The following is a 17,582-nucleotide window of genomic DNA, read 5'->3' on the forward strand; positions in this document are numbered from 1 at the left end:
TGTGGGTGGGATTACAAAATGGTATAACTGCTACGGAAACAGTATGGAGGTTCCTCAAGAAATTAAAAATCTATCGTATGACCCAGCAATCCCACTTCTGAGTATAAATCCAAAGAATTGAAAGCAGTGTCTTGAAGAGAGATTTTTGTACCCATGTTCGAGGCAGCAGTATTCACAATAGCAAAGAGGCGGAAGCAACCCAGATGTCCACAGGTGGATGAGTGGATAAACAAAATGCGGTGTATGCATACAGTGGAATATTACTGAGCCTTTAAAAGGAAGGAAACGCTGTCACATGCTACAACCTGAATGTACCTCAAGGACATTACGCTAAGTGAAATAAGCCAGTCATAAATACTTTATGATTCCCCTTGTATGAGGTATCTAAAGTAGTCGAATTGATAGAAAAGTAGAATGGTGGTTACAAGGGCCAGGGGAGTGGCAAAAGAAGAGTTGTTGCTTAATAAGTATATAGTTTCAGATTTGCAAGATGAAAATGTTCTGGAGATCTGTTTTGCAACAATATTGGTGTACTTAACACTACTGAACTGAACATTTTAAAATGAATTTAAAATTAAAATGAATTTAAAGTAGTAAATTTTATGTTATGTGGGGTTTTTTTTAACCACATTAAAAAAAAATGCTGTGAAGGAAAAAAATGAGACTAATCAAACTTAATTCCTGAATATTAAGATTACTGGATACATGTCAATAGATGCTTGTCTCTCACACTCTATTATAAAAGAGACTGAAATAAAATCTTTATGATACTAGTCTTTATTCTTGGAAAACAATCACCAGGAAGAAGTATTCTCAACCAAACTAAGCATTTAACTCAACTATTACCTTCAAAAATATAGTTTTTTACAGTATGGTTCCTGTAAACTAGGAAGATTAAACATAAACTAAAAATATTATATCAAAGTTTATTTGGGCTACATCTTTAAAAGATAAATATTATTTTATTGTGTGTTTTAGTGATGTCTCCCCTTTTTAAAAAGCAAAATGAAGGTACCTGAGTTGGTCCTTAAAACATCAGATTCCCGTTACTCCATGTCCTATTAGAGGATTCTAAGTTTAAAAATAGTTCATGGCCTGCAGTCTAAACAGCAGTTGGGCAGAAGAGACGTCGTTTGTTCAACAGACATTTACTGAGAGGGTACTTTGCGCCAGGATCTGGGGATAGCAAAAGGAATAAGACATGGGGGTAAGGAGCACCCCCAGTGAACCTCCTGCCCCCGGGTTCCTGGTGTACCCATTTGGGAACCCACCAAGAAGGACAGAATAGCCACTCTTGAATATTGACAGGCTTCTGGTAAAGAAACTGCTTCTAGATGAGAAGGATCTGTGATGGGAGAGGAGGGCATGCATCTGAGTGGAAGATGGGCCTCTTACTCAACCATTTGCGTTTATAGTGAAAAAATAATGGCAGGAGAAGAGCTAATTTGGTTCTTTGTGGTCTTTTCCTTCTTTATGCTGCTTTGCCCTCACCTGGCACTTAGATGATTTCGTGGCAGGCCTGTGCTGGGGCTCTGACTTGGGGCTGATGCCATCTGCTCTCCAGATTCACTTGCACACTAGTCAGGGAGCTACAAATGTGGGATTTACAAATTATGGTGGTTTGCTGGAGATATTTTTATCCTCACATTCACTCTTGCATGGCAGGCAGTGCTGCAGACGTGTTTTCTCTGTTTTTGTTCTCCTTTTTTTCCTTTCAAACACGTTAACAAACGTATTGGAAATGGTTGGGTTTTTCCTTAGAGCCTAGAGGACAGCTGTTTAAACGACCATGCACCCTATTTGCTCGTTATGGTCAGTCTCTTTCTCCAGAGGTAACTGCTTATTAGCTCCTTAGGTGAGATTCTCCCTTTCCTTCTTACTTTCCATTTTAAGAAATGAAAACACTGGGAGACTAAGAGCAAGTTGTAAATAAACCCTTCAGATTCTGCAGCCCACGCAAATACTTTCCAAACAGACCTCCCCCGTGGGGCTCACACCTGTGAAGAAAGAGGCAGCATTCTTTTCCCCAGAGTCAGGAGCTGGTTCCCAAACTAGTCCTAAAAGGAGCAGAAGAAACATACCTGCTCCTGCCTTTTATATCCTGAAGCCTGTCCTCAAAAGCTGGCTTGCATGGGGGGAGGTAGATGGGGTGATGAGCGAGGGTTAATAAAAAGAAATGCCTTGTGACCCCAGGCTTGCCGTGTGACATTTTCCTGCAGGAGTTTATGCCCACTTGGCATCTCATTTAAACTTGGTTCTCTGTGTGAGCAGCCAAGGGAAGACAGTGTGCAGCCTCTCCGGGCTTCCTTCTCCCCATCAAATGCTTTTCCCGTCCATGTAATGCACCTTGGGCTCAGTGTTTGCCCCTTTTCTTCAGAGCTAACCTATGTGTCTGTATCCCACTCCAGGCCATTCAGCTGTTCCAGCCGTGAAGAGATGTTGCTCCAACACCATCCCAGGCCTCGTTGCGGGGTTTCGGGCTGCAAAGCAGGTGGTGGTGCCTCCATTCCCGGCAGGGGTCTGGGACCGCTGGACCCTCCCAGGCAGGCCAGCAGAATGCCTTGCCCCCGGCCCCTGCCCTCAGGAGCGCAAGGGCATCTCCCAGACACCAGAGCTGCACCGCCGAGCTCAGCCCTGCCTGCCCCTGGCCCCTCGAGCTACTGCTCACAGGCTGCCGCCGCCCAGCCCTGCACCCCAGCCGGGACCCCCAGAAATGGCGGCCACCGGCCGGCCCAGCCTCCCAGCCCCGAGCGCAGGAAGGAGGAGGGAGCAGGGACGCGGCCCTCCCCGCCCTGGGTGAAGCGGGCCCACGCGGTCCGAGAGGACAGCCTCCCCGAGGACAGCGCAGCGAGCCCCAAGCACTACCCCAGGCCGCAGGCCCTCCCCAGCCAGAGCAGCACTTCCGACCCGGACACGCCCCTCGGGGCCCCGGGCACTCTGGGCAGGGTCTCCCTCCGGATCTCTGGGTCGGTCCCGCTGGCCTCCCTGCCACCTCGGGAGGACAACAACGACGACGACGAGGTGTTCGTGAGGGACTTGCGCTCCACCGCCACTTCCGGCCCCACCTGCGAAGCGCCGCCGCCGCCCAGCTGGGAAGCCCCGGCCCAGAATCTGGACCACTTCCCTCCGCCTCCCCCTGAAGCTGTGTGTGCGGAGCAGTGGGACAGCGAGGGCTACCGGGAGCCCCACGCCAGGTGAGAGCAGCCCTCCGCCAAGGTTAAGGGTCTCCCTCCCCAGTGAGAGATTTCCACGCTCCACGCTTCCCAGAGCCGCCTCTTGCTGGCCACTGGAGAGCCCCGTGGAGGTTTTTTAACAGGAGCCCAGCTCACGAAACTGGCACAACTGTTCCATTTGTTGACCTTGGTGGTCGTCATTTTAGTAGTCCTTGGGCGCCAAGGTGAGGTTCATTTCTGTGGACGTGGCAGGTTCAAAGGGTCCAGATAAACAGCATCCCTCTTCCCTGCCCGGAGTTCTGAACCCGTTAAGAAATAAGGCAAAAGAAAAAGGCATTCAGAAGACAAAAAAAGATCACGTTTATTACTGAGAGAGCTGATCCTGGAGAATATGGCTCCTATCTGAGTATAAGTGGGCCTCCTGATACTGAGCCCCAAATTAAACAGGGGTGCCCGCCTAGTCACAGGCTGTGCTAGACACACACACAGCAAGCACACGTGTGAGCACGCAAGAGCGAGCCTGGAGGTAACCTTACTCTCCAAAGCAAGAGGCGGGACTAGGAATGGGCTATGGTCAGTTTCTCTTTGCAGAGTCACTCTCTCTGTCCATAGGAAGGAATAAAGAGTAAGGCTGAAGGTCATTAACGTTTAGGGAAGACCTCTGCTTGGAAAACAGGAGAATGAGGAAGAGGCACTTTCCAACACATACTCCCTAGGACAGCACTAAAATACATTGTCTGATAGCACCTTTGTCGTAACTTCCTCTCAACACCACCTGTTCCCTTTCACTACCCTCTGTTCACTTAAATAAAGCTCTGGAATCCAAGAGCAACATTCACCAAAACTGAATTCCTGCTAGATCTGTCCCCCTTAAAAAGTCACACAACCTCCCTGTGACCAACTAGTGGACTTAGTTAAAGGCCCTTTTGAACCCTGCCGTTTGTGGGGAATAACAACCCCAGAAACTCCTGGTGTGTGTGGGAAGCTACAGCCCTCGTGTGCAAACGTCTCCCTGCCTTCCTTCACCCTCCTGCTGACTCTTCTCTTAACCATTCCCTTTTAATATCCCTAGCAGCTCCGGCAAACTTGCCAAGGTGACAGTTGCCAAGGAAAGGCCCATCCCTGGTGCAGCCCATTTGGTTGATAGTCAGATACTGGCTTCCAGATCCCAAACTTCCATCAAGAGTTCAGAGGCCAATGAGACCAACCCACCCTCCAACACCGGGGCTCTGCCCCAGCCTGCCGGGTCTCTTAGCAAGCAGCCAAGCCCAGAGCAGCCACCTTCCATCCAGAGCCAAAGCCTCAGCCACGACACAGTCAGTGGGACTCAAAGTTTAGAAAAGAATGTCAGTTCTGGTCCTCAGAAGACCTCAGAAGACATGAGAACAGAGGCTCTGGCCAAGGAAATTGTCCACCAAGACAAATCCTTGGCAGACATTTTGGATCCAGACTCCAGAATGAAGACAACTATGGACCTGATGGAAGGTTTGTTTCCACGAGATGCTAATCTGCTGAAGGAAAACAGCATAAAGAGGAAGGCCATGCAGAGAACTGTCAGCTTCCCAGGATGTGAAGCTAAGAGGTAAGTCCCTGGTCATGTCCCCAAAGAGACTTAAAATTGAACTCCTTCCACGGGGGTGATGATAAGTCTAGAACTGCTTATCTGAGGTTTTCCCGCTTCCAAAGATCCTGACCCCAGACTGACATTCCATCTCAGCCTTAGGGGAATGGCTCTGACCTACCTTGAGTTGTTTGCCCAGCAACAAGTAGTAATAGTAATAATAATAATAATTACTGTTTATAACCTATCGTTCACGTTCTCTGCATCAAGCTTTATATTCTGTATGTAAACATTATCTCATTTAATCTTCGTGAGAACCTTCTGAGATAGCTACCAATTTTATCTCCATTTTACAAATGGGGAAACTGAAGCAGAGAGGAATGAGAACCATGCCCAGCTGAAGTCATAGAACATGTGAGTAATGGCATCTGTGCACTCTCAGTGCTTACACAGTGCCCTTAAAAACTCAGCACACATGCAGCTGCCCGTTCTGCCAGAGTTGCCCTTACAGAGCCCCACATGGGTCAGTGCTGAGGGAGGGGCAGGTGGAAGTGGTGAGCACACAGGGGCCTCCCCTCGGCCGAGGTGAACATGGTCTTGTAAAAAGCGTGACAGCCTAGAGAAACAGATTGACTTACTCTGCTGACATTCACCTTTGAAGAGGTAGGGTGGGCGTCTGCTCACATCCTGAACATCAGGAAGGGGCTGAACAGGAGTGCATCCGTGGTCTTGTTCAGCCGTGGGTCTGCACCCGAAGCTCCCTGAGCAGCGCGTTCCCCCGTCCTGTAATGTGCATCCCAGCGCCTGCCCACAGCCGGTGAGAGGAACGTGAGCAGTCTGTATTTTTCCTCCTTTTGATTTCTCCCGGGTTATTGCAATATTTTCTTGCATGTTTGATTTCCTTAAGGGACTACTATGGGAGAGATTTAGAATGGTTTTTATTTTCTTTTAAATTTTCAATGAAAACTATATGGATCAACAGTCCGGAGCTCCAGTTAGTGGCTTCCAGACTAAATAAAAGCAGAGAGCATTCCATCTAAATTTGGGCTTGCATTTTAGAAATTTCCAACGGATCCTCACTAAATTACTAACAGGAACACTTTTTTTTGAGTTGCAGGGGAGGAGAGGAAGGAAAGAGCTGTGTGGTACTTGCAGGCTATCTGATAGGTTATCGGAGGCTCTCCTGATACAAGCCCTCAGCAGTCACCTTGTCCAGCCCCTCCTTTTTCAGATGTGGCAAACAGAGACTAATTGAGGAGGAGTGACTTATCCAGGGTCATGTGTTTAGCAGACACTTATTAAGCACCTACAATGTGCAAGGCAATCCACTGGGTACACGAGGGACCCGCAGATGAGTTTCTGTGGATGTGCCAGTCGGTTCACCACGGGTGGTTGTCTTCCAGTCACTCGCTATAGGAAGACCAAAGTAATCTACAAGTACATGCTTAGAAAAGCATTTCCTGGCATTATCCATGAGAACATAAGTTTAGAAGTGAAATGGTCATGTAGCTTTTGCAGCACCGAGAGCTTCCTAAGGAATTGCAAAAGGATGGCATCGCCATCTTCTGGTAAAAATGAGCATTGTCCTTGTTGTACATGAGACTGCGCAAATAGCCACTGTGAGGTTTAATCAGATAGACGTCCAAGAAGCCTATTTGTAAGACAGTGAATATATGTTGGGGGGGGACTATATCAGAAGACCTTTTCCCCATCTTTTCAATTAACTGGATTAACATGACTGTACTGTTTAGAGGAACAACCCCAGCAAGCGGGAAACTAGTAAAAACACCTTTTTGGTGGTTCTTTATTCCATAGTAAAATGATGGTCTGGATGTAAAACGATGTCACAAGATTACCTCTCCTAGAGAACCTAATTACATCCATAGAGTCATTTATTCAGTGAGTAGGGCTTTACCTATAGAGTATGAAAGGCAGCTTGATTATAGTAAAACAAAGAACATAGTTATCAGGTTCCCAACTTCTAGTTTGTTCTCCAGCCTTGAAATCCCCCTGCTGTGTAATCAGTGAGTAGATTTTACATCTTGTATTCATTCACTGTTGACCAGCAAGCTCCAAATTCCAGGCTTACATAGAGCCTCAGGCTTACATGAAAAGGAAAATTGGTAGGTGTCCAAGCAACAGTTATAGTAGACAATCAGAAACATTATGGGTAACATGGAGGAGTAGGAAATAATTAATCTAAAACCTGAGATTTGTGCAGCACCTTGAAAATACTTTCACAGTGACTAAGTCGTGGCTCCCTGTTGTCTTTCTGTGAAACAGGGAGTCAGTATCATTCTGTTTATCACAAAAGGAGAAACATGCAGAGAGGTTAAATGTCCGTAGTCCTGACTCCCACTCCCCTTCCCAATATTTCCCTTGGTGGTTTTCCATCCCGAGTATGCTGGCTTCAAGAGCCCCACACGTTAGTAGGCAGTCACTAGTAAATACCTATTAGTCCATCCTAACTTCTGGGAAGATACTGAATATAATTTTTTTACACATTTCCGAATGGACAAACATATGGTGAAATTAAGCTGCGTGTGGCTGTACTTTTTGTTCTTTCTGACCCAGCAGTGAAGACAAGGAAGCAGTGGGCATGTTGGTCAACTGTCCTGTCTACTACAGCGTGTCTGCTCCCAAGGCTGAGCTTCTGAACAAAATCAAAGCTATGCCAGAGGAAGTGAATGAGGAAGAGGAGCCGGCAGACATCAACGAAAAGAAGGTAAGGAAAGAAATGGGGGGCTTCCCTGGTGGCGCAGTGGTTGGGAGTCCGCCTGCCGATGCAGAGGACACGGGTTCGTGCCCCGGTCCAGGAAGATCCCACATGCCGCGGCGCGGCTGGGCCCGTGAGCCATGGCCGCTGAGCCTGCGCGTCCGGAGCCTGTGCTCCGCAACGGGAGAGGCCACAGCAGTGAGAGGCCCGCGTATCGCAAAAAAAAAAAAAAGAAAGGGGGCCTTTGTTCTGCTCCCCCCAGAAAGATAGTCGAGGTCCTAGCAGGGTTATTGGCCCCTTACAGCAGGAGGGGAAAAGGCCTGTCGCATCACCAACCTCACCAAACCATCACGGGATTCTCGACTTGCAGGGCACTTGGAGCAATTGCCTCACAGCTCTCCTGTTATTTTTGTTTTTATAAATGACAAAAGTGAAGGTTAGAGGGATTTAAGGTATTTCCTACAAGTCACATAGCTGCTTCCTGGTCTAACACAGGGACCCCAGCACTATTCTCAGCAGCTGACCAGCCAGTGCCATAATTTTCATTTCATGTTTCATGGACAGAAGGAAAACTAGAAAACCTAGAAACTTTAAGGAAACAGAGACCTGTTGTCAAAAGACACTTCCAAGAAAAGGAAATGTTCCTCTTTAGATTTTCCAACTCTCTGTCATACCTCAATAAACAGCTTGAAAGCACAGTATTGGAATTTAGTTGTTAGCATTTGCTGCTCCTACAGAAAGTTTAAATGTAAAGCACTTTAAGAATGACCATGATGCTTCTTCCCATACGCCATGGAGATCTAAGCCCGGCTGTGCCCAAAGGGGAGAAAGTTCTTGCCCGGCTGCTTTCCCTACAGCCCCAGACGGGCTGCCTGCCACTGTGCTTACAGCTCTTCATACAACTCAGGCCTGCGTGCTGAAAAGGAAAGGACTCTGTTAACGCTTGCCTGATGCTGAGCCGGGAATGTAAGGGCTTCTCAGTGGTGCCAATTCTAGGAGAAACTTTCTTACGTGATTCTGTTTCGTTTATTCTATGATATGTGTCCTAAGCTCTCTTGTTTATGTGTTGGAATGAGATCACAGGATATAGACTGTGGGAGCAGGGAGCAATGGGGCAGGAGGACTGAAGGATTGCAGAAGCACCTCCATCAGTGGTATCCTTCTCCCTTCTACAGTCCCAGCCTCGTTGGGCTCACAGTGCATGGCTGACATGATACAGTGCAGCTGCTGTTCGTAAGGCATGCTCTCCCAGCCCAGTTTCCCCATGTACACGCCTGCTCCATAGCACGCCTCCTGGCTCCCACTTAATGGGACTGGGGGGAAAAACCACATTGCTATAGTCTGTCTATATCTATCCCAAAGAGGGAGCTATAATAAACACCATTGTAAGTACCAAGTTGCCAGGACATCTTTAACTGAACATTTTACAGGTTTTGTTGTTTTGTTTTTTTGCATGTAGACATACTCTTATCTACAGTAGCAGTGTGGCAAACTACTTGTTGCTTTTTCCTCCCCATCTTAATTTTACTTTTTAACTGCTTTTTCGTCACTTTATTATCACCCTCTCACTCTGAGGATTACGTGGCAAGAAGTATTTTTAGCCTGAGAACACCGAAGGACTAAGAGGATTAGTCCTCACAGGAACTGACAGTAGGTACCATTTGTCAAGCATTTCTTAATCCCGGATGTGGGCTATGGTTTTTTTTACTTAGTGCCTTATTACCTTCTTTACACAAAACCGCTCTGATGGCAATATTGTCACATTTTACACTGAAGTAATCAGAGTGAGCCAGGACAAGAAGAGAAGGAGGGGACACTCAAGACAAAGGGAACAGCATGGGAGAAGAGGTAGTTGTGTGAAAAAACATGGGGAGTGCGTATGTACTGAAGAAAGATACTTCCAGGAGGTCTGATATTTGGGAATGTATTATAAAGTCTCATGATTAGATTAGAAATTAACCAAAATTAGGGAATAACAAAGAAAGGCCATGAATGGCAGGAGACAAGGCTGGGAGGATCCACGGGGGCAGGTCATGGAGATCACATGGGGCTTTGTCTGAAATGCCAAAGAGTTTGGATTTTACCGTGTGGCAGTGGAGAACCCTGTGAGATTTTTTGTTTTAATCAACTACAGGTTTATTAACGTGTAATAGAATTTGTGTGGCACTTGCATTTACATATCTGATCTGGAAACAGAGAAAATATGCAGGCTTTAATTGATGTTGTTGAAGGCATCTATTAATATATTCAGTATGAAGTTGAAAATGCAGTTCTCTTCCCAATATATAACAAACTTTTTTTTTTCCCTAAGGATGGTTTTAAAACATGATGCTTGGTCAAGATGGTTCTAAGGCAGAATGTAACCTTCCACCAACGTCTGCAAAGTAATCATTTGTTGCCTAATGTTTAAAGTTAGTAAACCTAAGATGTATTTCTACGCATGAAACTAAGAGTCAGTGGAAACTAGAATCCTGATTTATTAATATTTTGAAACTAGCATTTCCAGTCAGTTCTGCTTTAATATACTTTTTATTTATATATCCTAGATGATAAATTGTAATATTCCAAGTAAATATAAGTATTACTTAAAATATAAAACAATCACTGTCTGAACTTCTGACATACATAAAATCTAAAGACAGTTTAATACTTAGGGCTTTCAATTCTTTGGCTAAACCCTGCCATATCTATTGGGCAAAAATCTGCTTAACCAGATCTCATGATTCTCTATTCTGAAGGCCAAAAGGCTTTGGCTTAGAGACTTAGTGGAATATTTCAAAAGGCAAAAAAATTTGGTATTCCTCAGAACTGGCTTTCCCCAAGAGATCATTAGTGACCCAGATGGTTCTCAGCTGCCTACTTCTGTTGCTCTTGCTTTATTATTAAAGTTTCAAGTTTTCCTCTGGTCTGTCTTCTTTTCAGCCTGAAAAACTTCTTTTAGCATTTCTTTTTTTTTTTTTTTTAGATGTTGGGGGTAGGAGTTTATTAATTAATTAATTTATTTTGGGCTGTGCCGGGTCTTCGTTTCTGTGCGAGGGTTTTCTCTAGTTGTGGCAAGCGGGGGCCGCTCTTCATCGCGGTGCACGGGCCTCTCACTGTCGCGGCCTCTCTTGTTGCAGAGCACAGGCTCCAGACGCGCAGGCTCAGTAGTTGTGGCTCACGGGCCCAGTTGCTCCGCGGCATGTGGGATCCTCCCAGACCAGGGCTCAAACCCGTGTCCCCTGCATTAGCAGGCAGATTCTCAACCACTGCGCCACCGGGGAAGCCCAGCATTTCTTTTTTGAAGGATTTGTCTGCTGGTGACAAATTCTTTTAGTTTTCCTTCATCTAAGAATGTCTATATTCTGTTTGTCATTTCTAAAGAATTTTTAGTAGATATGGAATTCTGGGTTGACGATTCTTTTTCTTTTCGCACTTTAAAAATGTCCCACTTTGGACTTCCCTGGTGGCACAGTGGTTGAGAGTCTGCCTGCCGGGTTCGTGCCCCGGTTCAGGAAGATCCCACATGCCGCGGAACAGCTGGGCCCGTGAGCCATGGCCGCTGAGCCTGCACGTCCGGAGCCTGTGCTCCGCAACGGGAGAGGCCACAACAGTGAGAGGCCCACGTACTGCAAAAAAAAAAAAAAAAAAAAAAAAAAAAAAATGTCCCATTTCTTCTTGCTTCCATGGTTTCTGATGAGAAATGCACAGCCGTTGAATACTTGTTCCTCCTATATGCAATGCAATGTGTTGCTTTTCTCTGGCTGCTTTCAAATTTTTTATCTTTGATTTTCAGCAGTTTGGTTATGATATGTTTGGGCCTAACTTTCTTTGATTTATCCTGTTGGGGTTTATTAAGCTTCTTGATTCTGTAAACTTATGTCTTTCACTAAATTCAGGATGTTTCTAGCCAGTATGTCTTCAAATATTTTTTTATGTGCTAATCTCTTTCTCTTCTTTTGGGACTCCAGTGACACAAATGTTAGACCTTTTGATATTGTCCTGCAAATCTCTGAAACTTTGTTCATTTTTTTTTTAGGACTTTTTTATTTTTGATTATTTATTTATTTTGGCTGCTTTGGGTCTTTGTTGTTGCACGCGGGCTTTCTCTAGCTGCAGCGAGCAGGGGCCACTCTTCATTGCGGTGCACGGGCTTCTCACTGCGGTGGCTCCTCTTGTTGCGGAGCATGGGCTCTAGGCACGCGGGCTTCAGTAGTTGTGGCTCACAGGCCCTAGAGTGCGCAGTCTTCAGTAGTTGTGGCATGTGGGCTCTAGGGCGCTCGGGCTCAGTAGTTGTGGCACACAGGCTTAGTTGCTCTGCAGCATGTGGGATCTTCCCGGACCAGGGCTCGAACCCGTGTCCCCTGCATTGGCAGGTGGATTCTTTTTTTTTTTTTTTTTTTTTTTTTTTTTTGCAGTACGTGGGCCTCTCACTGTTGTGGCCTCTCCCGTTGCGGAGCACAGGCTCCGGACACGCAGGCTCAGCAGCCATGGCTCACGGGCCTAGCTGCTCCGCGGCATGTGGGATCTTCCCAGACCGGGTCACGAACCTGTGTGCCCTGCATCGGCAGGCGGACTCTCAACCACTGCGCCACCAGGGAAGCCCCAAGGCAGGTGGATTCTTAACCACTGTGCCACCAGGGAAGTCCTGTTCATGTTTTTTAATGTTTTCTGTCAGTTCATTCAGATTGGATAATTTCTATTGATGTATCTTCAGTTTCACTGACTTTCCTGCCTCTATTCTGCCAGTGATTTTTTTTAAATTTTCAAATATTATAGTTTCCAGTTCTAAAATTTCCATTCATTTTTTTGTAGTGTCTATCTATTCATTTCAAGAGTGTTTACTTCTACTATGGAGCATAGCTACAAAAGCTATTTTAAAGGCTTGTCTCCTCCCGTTTGGGTTATCTCAGGGTTAGCACCTTTTGGTTGTCTTCCCCTGAGAGCTGCTCACATCTTACTGGTTCTTTTCATGCTGGGTAATATTGTACCTGAACATTTTGAGTGTTATGATATAAGTCCTGGGTTCTGTGAAAATCCTCTGAAGAATGTTGATTTTTTGTTTTATTTTAGCAGGTAGCCTAGTTAGGTTCAGGCTCCAAGTTCTGTTCCACCTCTGGCTGTTGGTTCCAGTGTCAATTCAGTTTTCAGAGCCTCTGCTGTCTTATATGTGACTGTCCTACACAGGCACCTTTCAGGGCTGAGCCTGGGACTTGGGTGAGTTGTTCTATCACAGTTCAGTTCTCAAAGCCTTTGCCATGCTGCTTTGGGTCTGTCCCACACATGTGCAGCTTGAGGGTAAGCCTGGACCTAAGGCAGTTCAGACACCTAATTAGGGGGTCTCCTTTTCCTGCTCTCTCCTGTCCAGTATTCCCACCTGACCCCCCAGCAGCCCCTTTACCTGGGTCTCCGGCTAGAAATAGGACAACAAGTTCTCGTGGTGTCAAGGCAGCCTGCACGGCCATGCCATTCTGCATGGCTGGGACTATCCTCAATAAGAGAAAAATCGTGGGGATTCCCCTCACACTCTTCGGCCCATGGGGTCATTGTCCCCATTCCTCTGGACAGAAAGAAGGGTTTTCTCTTGGGGTTTTAAGTGCCTGTGCCACCACTGCACCGTGCACCGTGCACTCTGCAAGGAGGGTCACTTCGGGGGGCAGGGCTGGGTGGGGGAAGAGAGAGGGAAGAGGAAGAAACAGGATTCCCCCACCTGCTTTATCTCACAGAAAGCAGCATTTTTGCTGCCATGCCACACCCTCTGTGCAGTTCAGCATTGAGGCTATTTCCAGGGCAGAACCAGAACATAAAAGGGGGAGAAGCAGGAAACTCACCCATTCTGGGTCATACTTCAGGCGTGGCTCCCCTCCCCGGCGCACTGCCACAGCTAACCTTGCAGAGACCTCTTCAGGGTCCAGGGGTGTTCGCTGTAGGAAGGAGGAGAGAGAGGCTGGCGTGGGCTCCTGCCATCTGGCCACCATCAGTCCCTCTCCCGGGGATTTATCAGCGGGGAGGGAGATGCGGTGGATTTACATTTAGGGAAGCGGTGCATGCAGCGAGACGGGAGGAAGAGAGGGTAGTTGGGAGGGAGTTACAGCTGCCTGGGCCAGGAAGCGACGAGGCGGGCCTAAGGGAGCTGCGATAGGAGCAGTGAGAAACAGATGGATTTAGGTTTTTTTTAAAGGAAGCAAAAGGGACAGAATCCGGTAGCAGATTGGACATGGAGCATGGAAGAGAGGAAGGAGGAGGGCTGGCTCCCGAGTTCCTGGCCTAGGTGACTGTGGTAACAGACATAGGAAAAACAAGGAGGTCATCGGGGAGGGAGGAGGATGTTTTGTTGAATTTTAAGAAATTTAATAACATTTCTTGTATGTCAGAGATTCCTGTCACCCAGAACCAAGAGACTGCACAACTTTCTGGTCACAAGCCTTCCCGAGAGGAAATAAGAACCATTCCTGACAGAGAATGTGCTAGAGAATATCTGAAGTGGCAGTCAGGCCCCCGCAACCTTTCTGCTTTGATAGGTCACACAACGTGGGATGCAGGTTTCCTCAGGACAGAAACTGCCCCTGACTTCTCTGTGGGGTGAAATGCAGCTAAAGAAAACAGTCACATGCTGCTGCCTGGATCCTCATATTGAATGTCTTCATCTAGTCCCAGTTTTTACCAGCTGGAGCCTGAACTCCACTCTGTCCCCAGACCCCAGCCATGCGGCTAAGGGTCCTGAATTACTCTTTTTAGATCGAGACAGGCCAGCAGTCGAGGCCAGCTGTGTGTGTAGTGATGTTATTGGCAACCCTGTCAGCACAAGTCCTCCCAGCAGAAGGCAAAGCAGTGTTGCGGGGGGCGGGGGGAGTTGGGTATGTTCCCCTAGGGGCGTCTGCCCAAATGACTGGTGTGTGTTCTTCCAGGTGTTGCCTAATCTTCACGATAGCGCAACACAATAACAACTTGAATGTGTATAATACTTTTATATTTTCCAGAGTGCTTGCACACGCTTTATCTTAGCTGAGCCTCACCACATTCCTCTGAGCTGTTTTAATGTAGCGATCAGAAGCCTGAACTCTGCAGCTGGAGGACCTGGGTTTAAAGCCTGGTGCTGCTGCTTTCTAGCTGCCTGGGCTTGGGCAAGTGACAGAACCTCTATCCGCTTCCCTTTCCTCATCCATAAAAGGGGGATAATAACGGTACCCGTCTCATTGGGTTGTTGTGAGTAGTAACTGAAGAGGAAAACACCTAAATAGTGCCTGGCACGGACAGAGAGCTCTGTAACTAAACATTATTATTAGTTTTAGGCAGGCATTAGGATGCCCTTGCAGTGGATGAGAAAACAGACACAAAAGGTCAGGTGACTGGCCTGACTGTGAGTTTTCTGTCAGAGCTGGGTCTCCTGACTTCTGGTCCAGTGTTTGTTTGAGCTGGTGCTGGAGCAGGGAGGAGGTGGGACAGGACCCAGCAAGATTTCTGCATGCAGATGGTGAGGTGCGAGGGAGGATCTGTTAAGCCATGTTTAGAGAGAACCCTTATACGTAGCAGCTCATGCAGGGTGAGTTAACAGTTTCTGCCAGGTAAGAAGTGGATACATGTCAATGATTTTGCAAATTAATTAGCTCCTGAGAGACTAATAAGTTATTTTTTTTAATTGAAACACCTCTTCTCTCTCCCCATTGAATTCTATGGGTGTAAGTTGGTAGTTTTTTCGTGTGTTTTTTTCTTTTTTGGAAGAGATCTGCCTGGCATAGAAATGTCTATTTAATACAGCGAACTTTCCCTTGCTGCCTTCAGTTACTCAAATCCCTCTTAACTACATTTTAAAATCCAAATCTCCATATTTTAAGGGCTTGGTAAATTTGAAAAATTCAAATACCATCCAAAGGTACCACCTTTGAGCCAGGAGTGACTGGTGTGACTGCTCAGTAATACTGGTATTAGCAGATATGCCGAGCTGTGATGTATGACACTTACAGCCCAGCCAACAGCTTTCGGAAGTCAGAATGCCGCAAAATGTATATTGGTTCTTCCCACAGAAGCCTCCCTGTATCACCCCTAGACATTTTCGTCTTATTCTGTCCTTCCTTGTCCCCTGAAGCCCAGAGTACACATCAGCTCCTGTACAGACAGGCTTCTGGTTCTTCTGCCACTGTTGATGTCTTTGAAAACCAAAACAGAGCAGGTGCCAAGAGCTGACCCCACTGTCCTGGGAGCGCACAAGGACCACTGCACCTGCACACCTCGTATCAAGGGGATAACGGCCAGCACATGCTGAGGAAAGAGACAGTAAGCATCCAAACTAAAAGCAGCCCCTCATTTCTGAAAAAGATGGCAGAGTAGAAGGATGAGCTCACCTCCTCTCACGAAAACACCAAAATCACAACTAACTGCTGAACAACCATCGATGAAGAAGACTGGCACCTACAAAAAAAGATATTTTACATTCAAAGACAAAGAAGAAGCCACAACAACATGGTAGGAGGGGCGCTTTCGTGACATAATCAAATACTATACCCACTGGGTGGGGGACCCACAAACTGGAAAATAATTATATTGCGGAGGTTCTCCCATACGAGTGAGAGTCCTGAGCCCCACGTCAGGCTTCCCAGCCTGAGGGTCTGGCATCGGGAGGAGGAACCCCCAGAGCATTTGGCTTTGAAGGCCAGCAGGGCTCATGTGCAGGAGCTCCACAAGACTGGGGGAAACAGAGACTCCACACTTGGGGGGTGCACATAAGGTTTCACATACACTGGGACACAAAACAAAGCAGTAACTCCATAGGAGCCTGGGCTGGACCTACCTACGAATCTTAGAGGGTCTCCTGGGCAGCAGGGGTCAGCTGTGGCTCACTGGGGGCAGGAAGGACACTGGTGGCAGAGGTCCAAGAGAATAATGATTGGCCTGAGCTCTCTGGGAGGTCGCCATTTTGGCATCAAGACCTGGTGCTACCCAACAGTCTACAGCCTCCAGTGCTGGAACGCCTCAGGCCAAACAAGCAGCAGGATAGGAACACAGCCCCACCCACCAGCAGACAGGCTGCCTAAAGGTGTACTGAGCTCACAGCCACCTCTAAACACCCCTTGACACGGCCCTGACCACCAGGGGAACAAGACCCCGCTCCACCCACCAGTGGGCAGGAACCAGTCCCTCCCACCAGGAAGCCTGCACAAGCCCCAGGACCAACCTCATCCACCGGAGGGCAGACACCAGAAGCAAAAGGAGTTATGATCCTGCAGCCAGCAGGAAGGAGACCACAAATACAGAAAATTAGACAAAATGAAATGGCAGAGAAATATGTTCCAGACAAGGGAACAAGATTTAAAAAACCCCACAAGAACAACTAAATGAAGTGGAGATAGGCAACCTACCTAAAAAAGAATTTAGAGTAATGATATCAAAGATGATTCAAGACTTCAGAAAAAGAATGGAGGCACAGATCAAGATGAGACAAGAGATGTTTAACAAAGAGCTAGAAGATTTAAAGAACAAAGAAACAGAGATGAACAATACAATAACTGGAATGAAGAATACACCAAATGGAATCAATAGCAGAATAATTGAGGCAGAAGAATGAATGTGTGTGCTGAAAAACAGAATGATGGAAATCACTGCGGCTGAAGAGAATAAAGAAAAAATGAAAAGAAATGAGGACAGCCTCAGAGACGTCTGGGACAACATTAAACAAACCAACATTTGCATTATTTGGGTCCCAGACGGAGAAGAGAGAAAGAGCCTGAGAAAATATTTGAAGAGATTATAGCTGAAAACTTCCCTAACATGAGAAAGGAAACACTCAAGTCCAGGAAGAGCAGAGAGTCCCATACAAGATAAATGCAGAGAACATGCTGAGACACATATTAATCAAACTTACAAAAAAAGACAAAGGAAAAAATATTAAAAGCAACAAATGACATACAGAGGAATCCCCATAACATTATCTGCTGATTTTTTAGCAGAAACTGCAGGCCAGAAGGGAGTGGCATGATATATTTAAAGTGATGAAAGGGAATAACCTACAACCAAAAATACTCTACCCAGCAAGGCTCTCATTCAGATTTGATGGAGAAATCAAAAGCTTTACAGACAAGCAAAAGCTAAGAGAATTCAGTACCACCAAACCAGCTTTACAACAAATCCTAAAGGAACTTCTCTAGGCAGTAAAGAA

General features: G+C 46.6%; 1 protein-coding gene across 1 annotated transcript in view; it reads left to right on the plus strand.

The window, feature by feature from the left end:
* The window catches only part of SHROOM3 (shroom family member 3), a 323,304-nt gene that overhangs the window by 297,944 nt on the left and 7,778 nt on the right, over positions 1 to 17,582 (plus strand). The window contains exons 7-9 of the mRNA XM_060093020.1: positions 2,409 to 3,194; positions 4,249 to 4,755; positions 7,309 to 7,459. Coding sequence (XP_059949003.1) covers positions 2,409 to 3,194; positions 4,249 to 4,755; positions 7,309 to 7,459 — 1,444 coding nt within the window. The remainder of the gene's footprint in view (positions 1 to 2,408; positions 3,195 to 4,248; positions 4,756 to 7,308; positions 7,460 to 17,582) is intronic.

The sequence above is a fragment of the Mesoplodon densirostris genome, chromosome 1 (genome assembly GCF_025265405.1).
Source record: "Mesoplodon densirostris isolate mMesDen1 chromosome 1, mMesDen1 primary haplotype, whole genome shotgun sequence".
Lineage (NCBI taxonomy): Eukaryota > Metazoa > Chordata > Mammalia > Artiodactyla > Ziphiidae > Mesoplodon > Mesoplodon densirostris.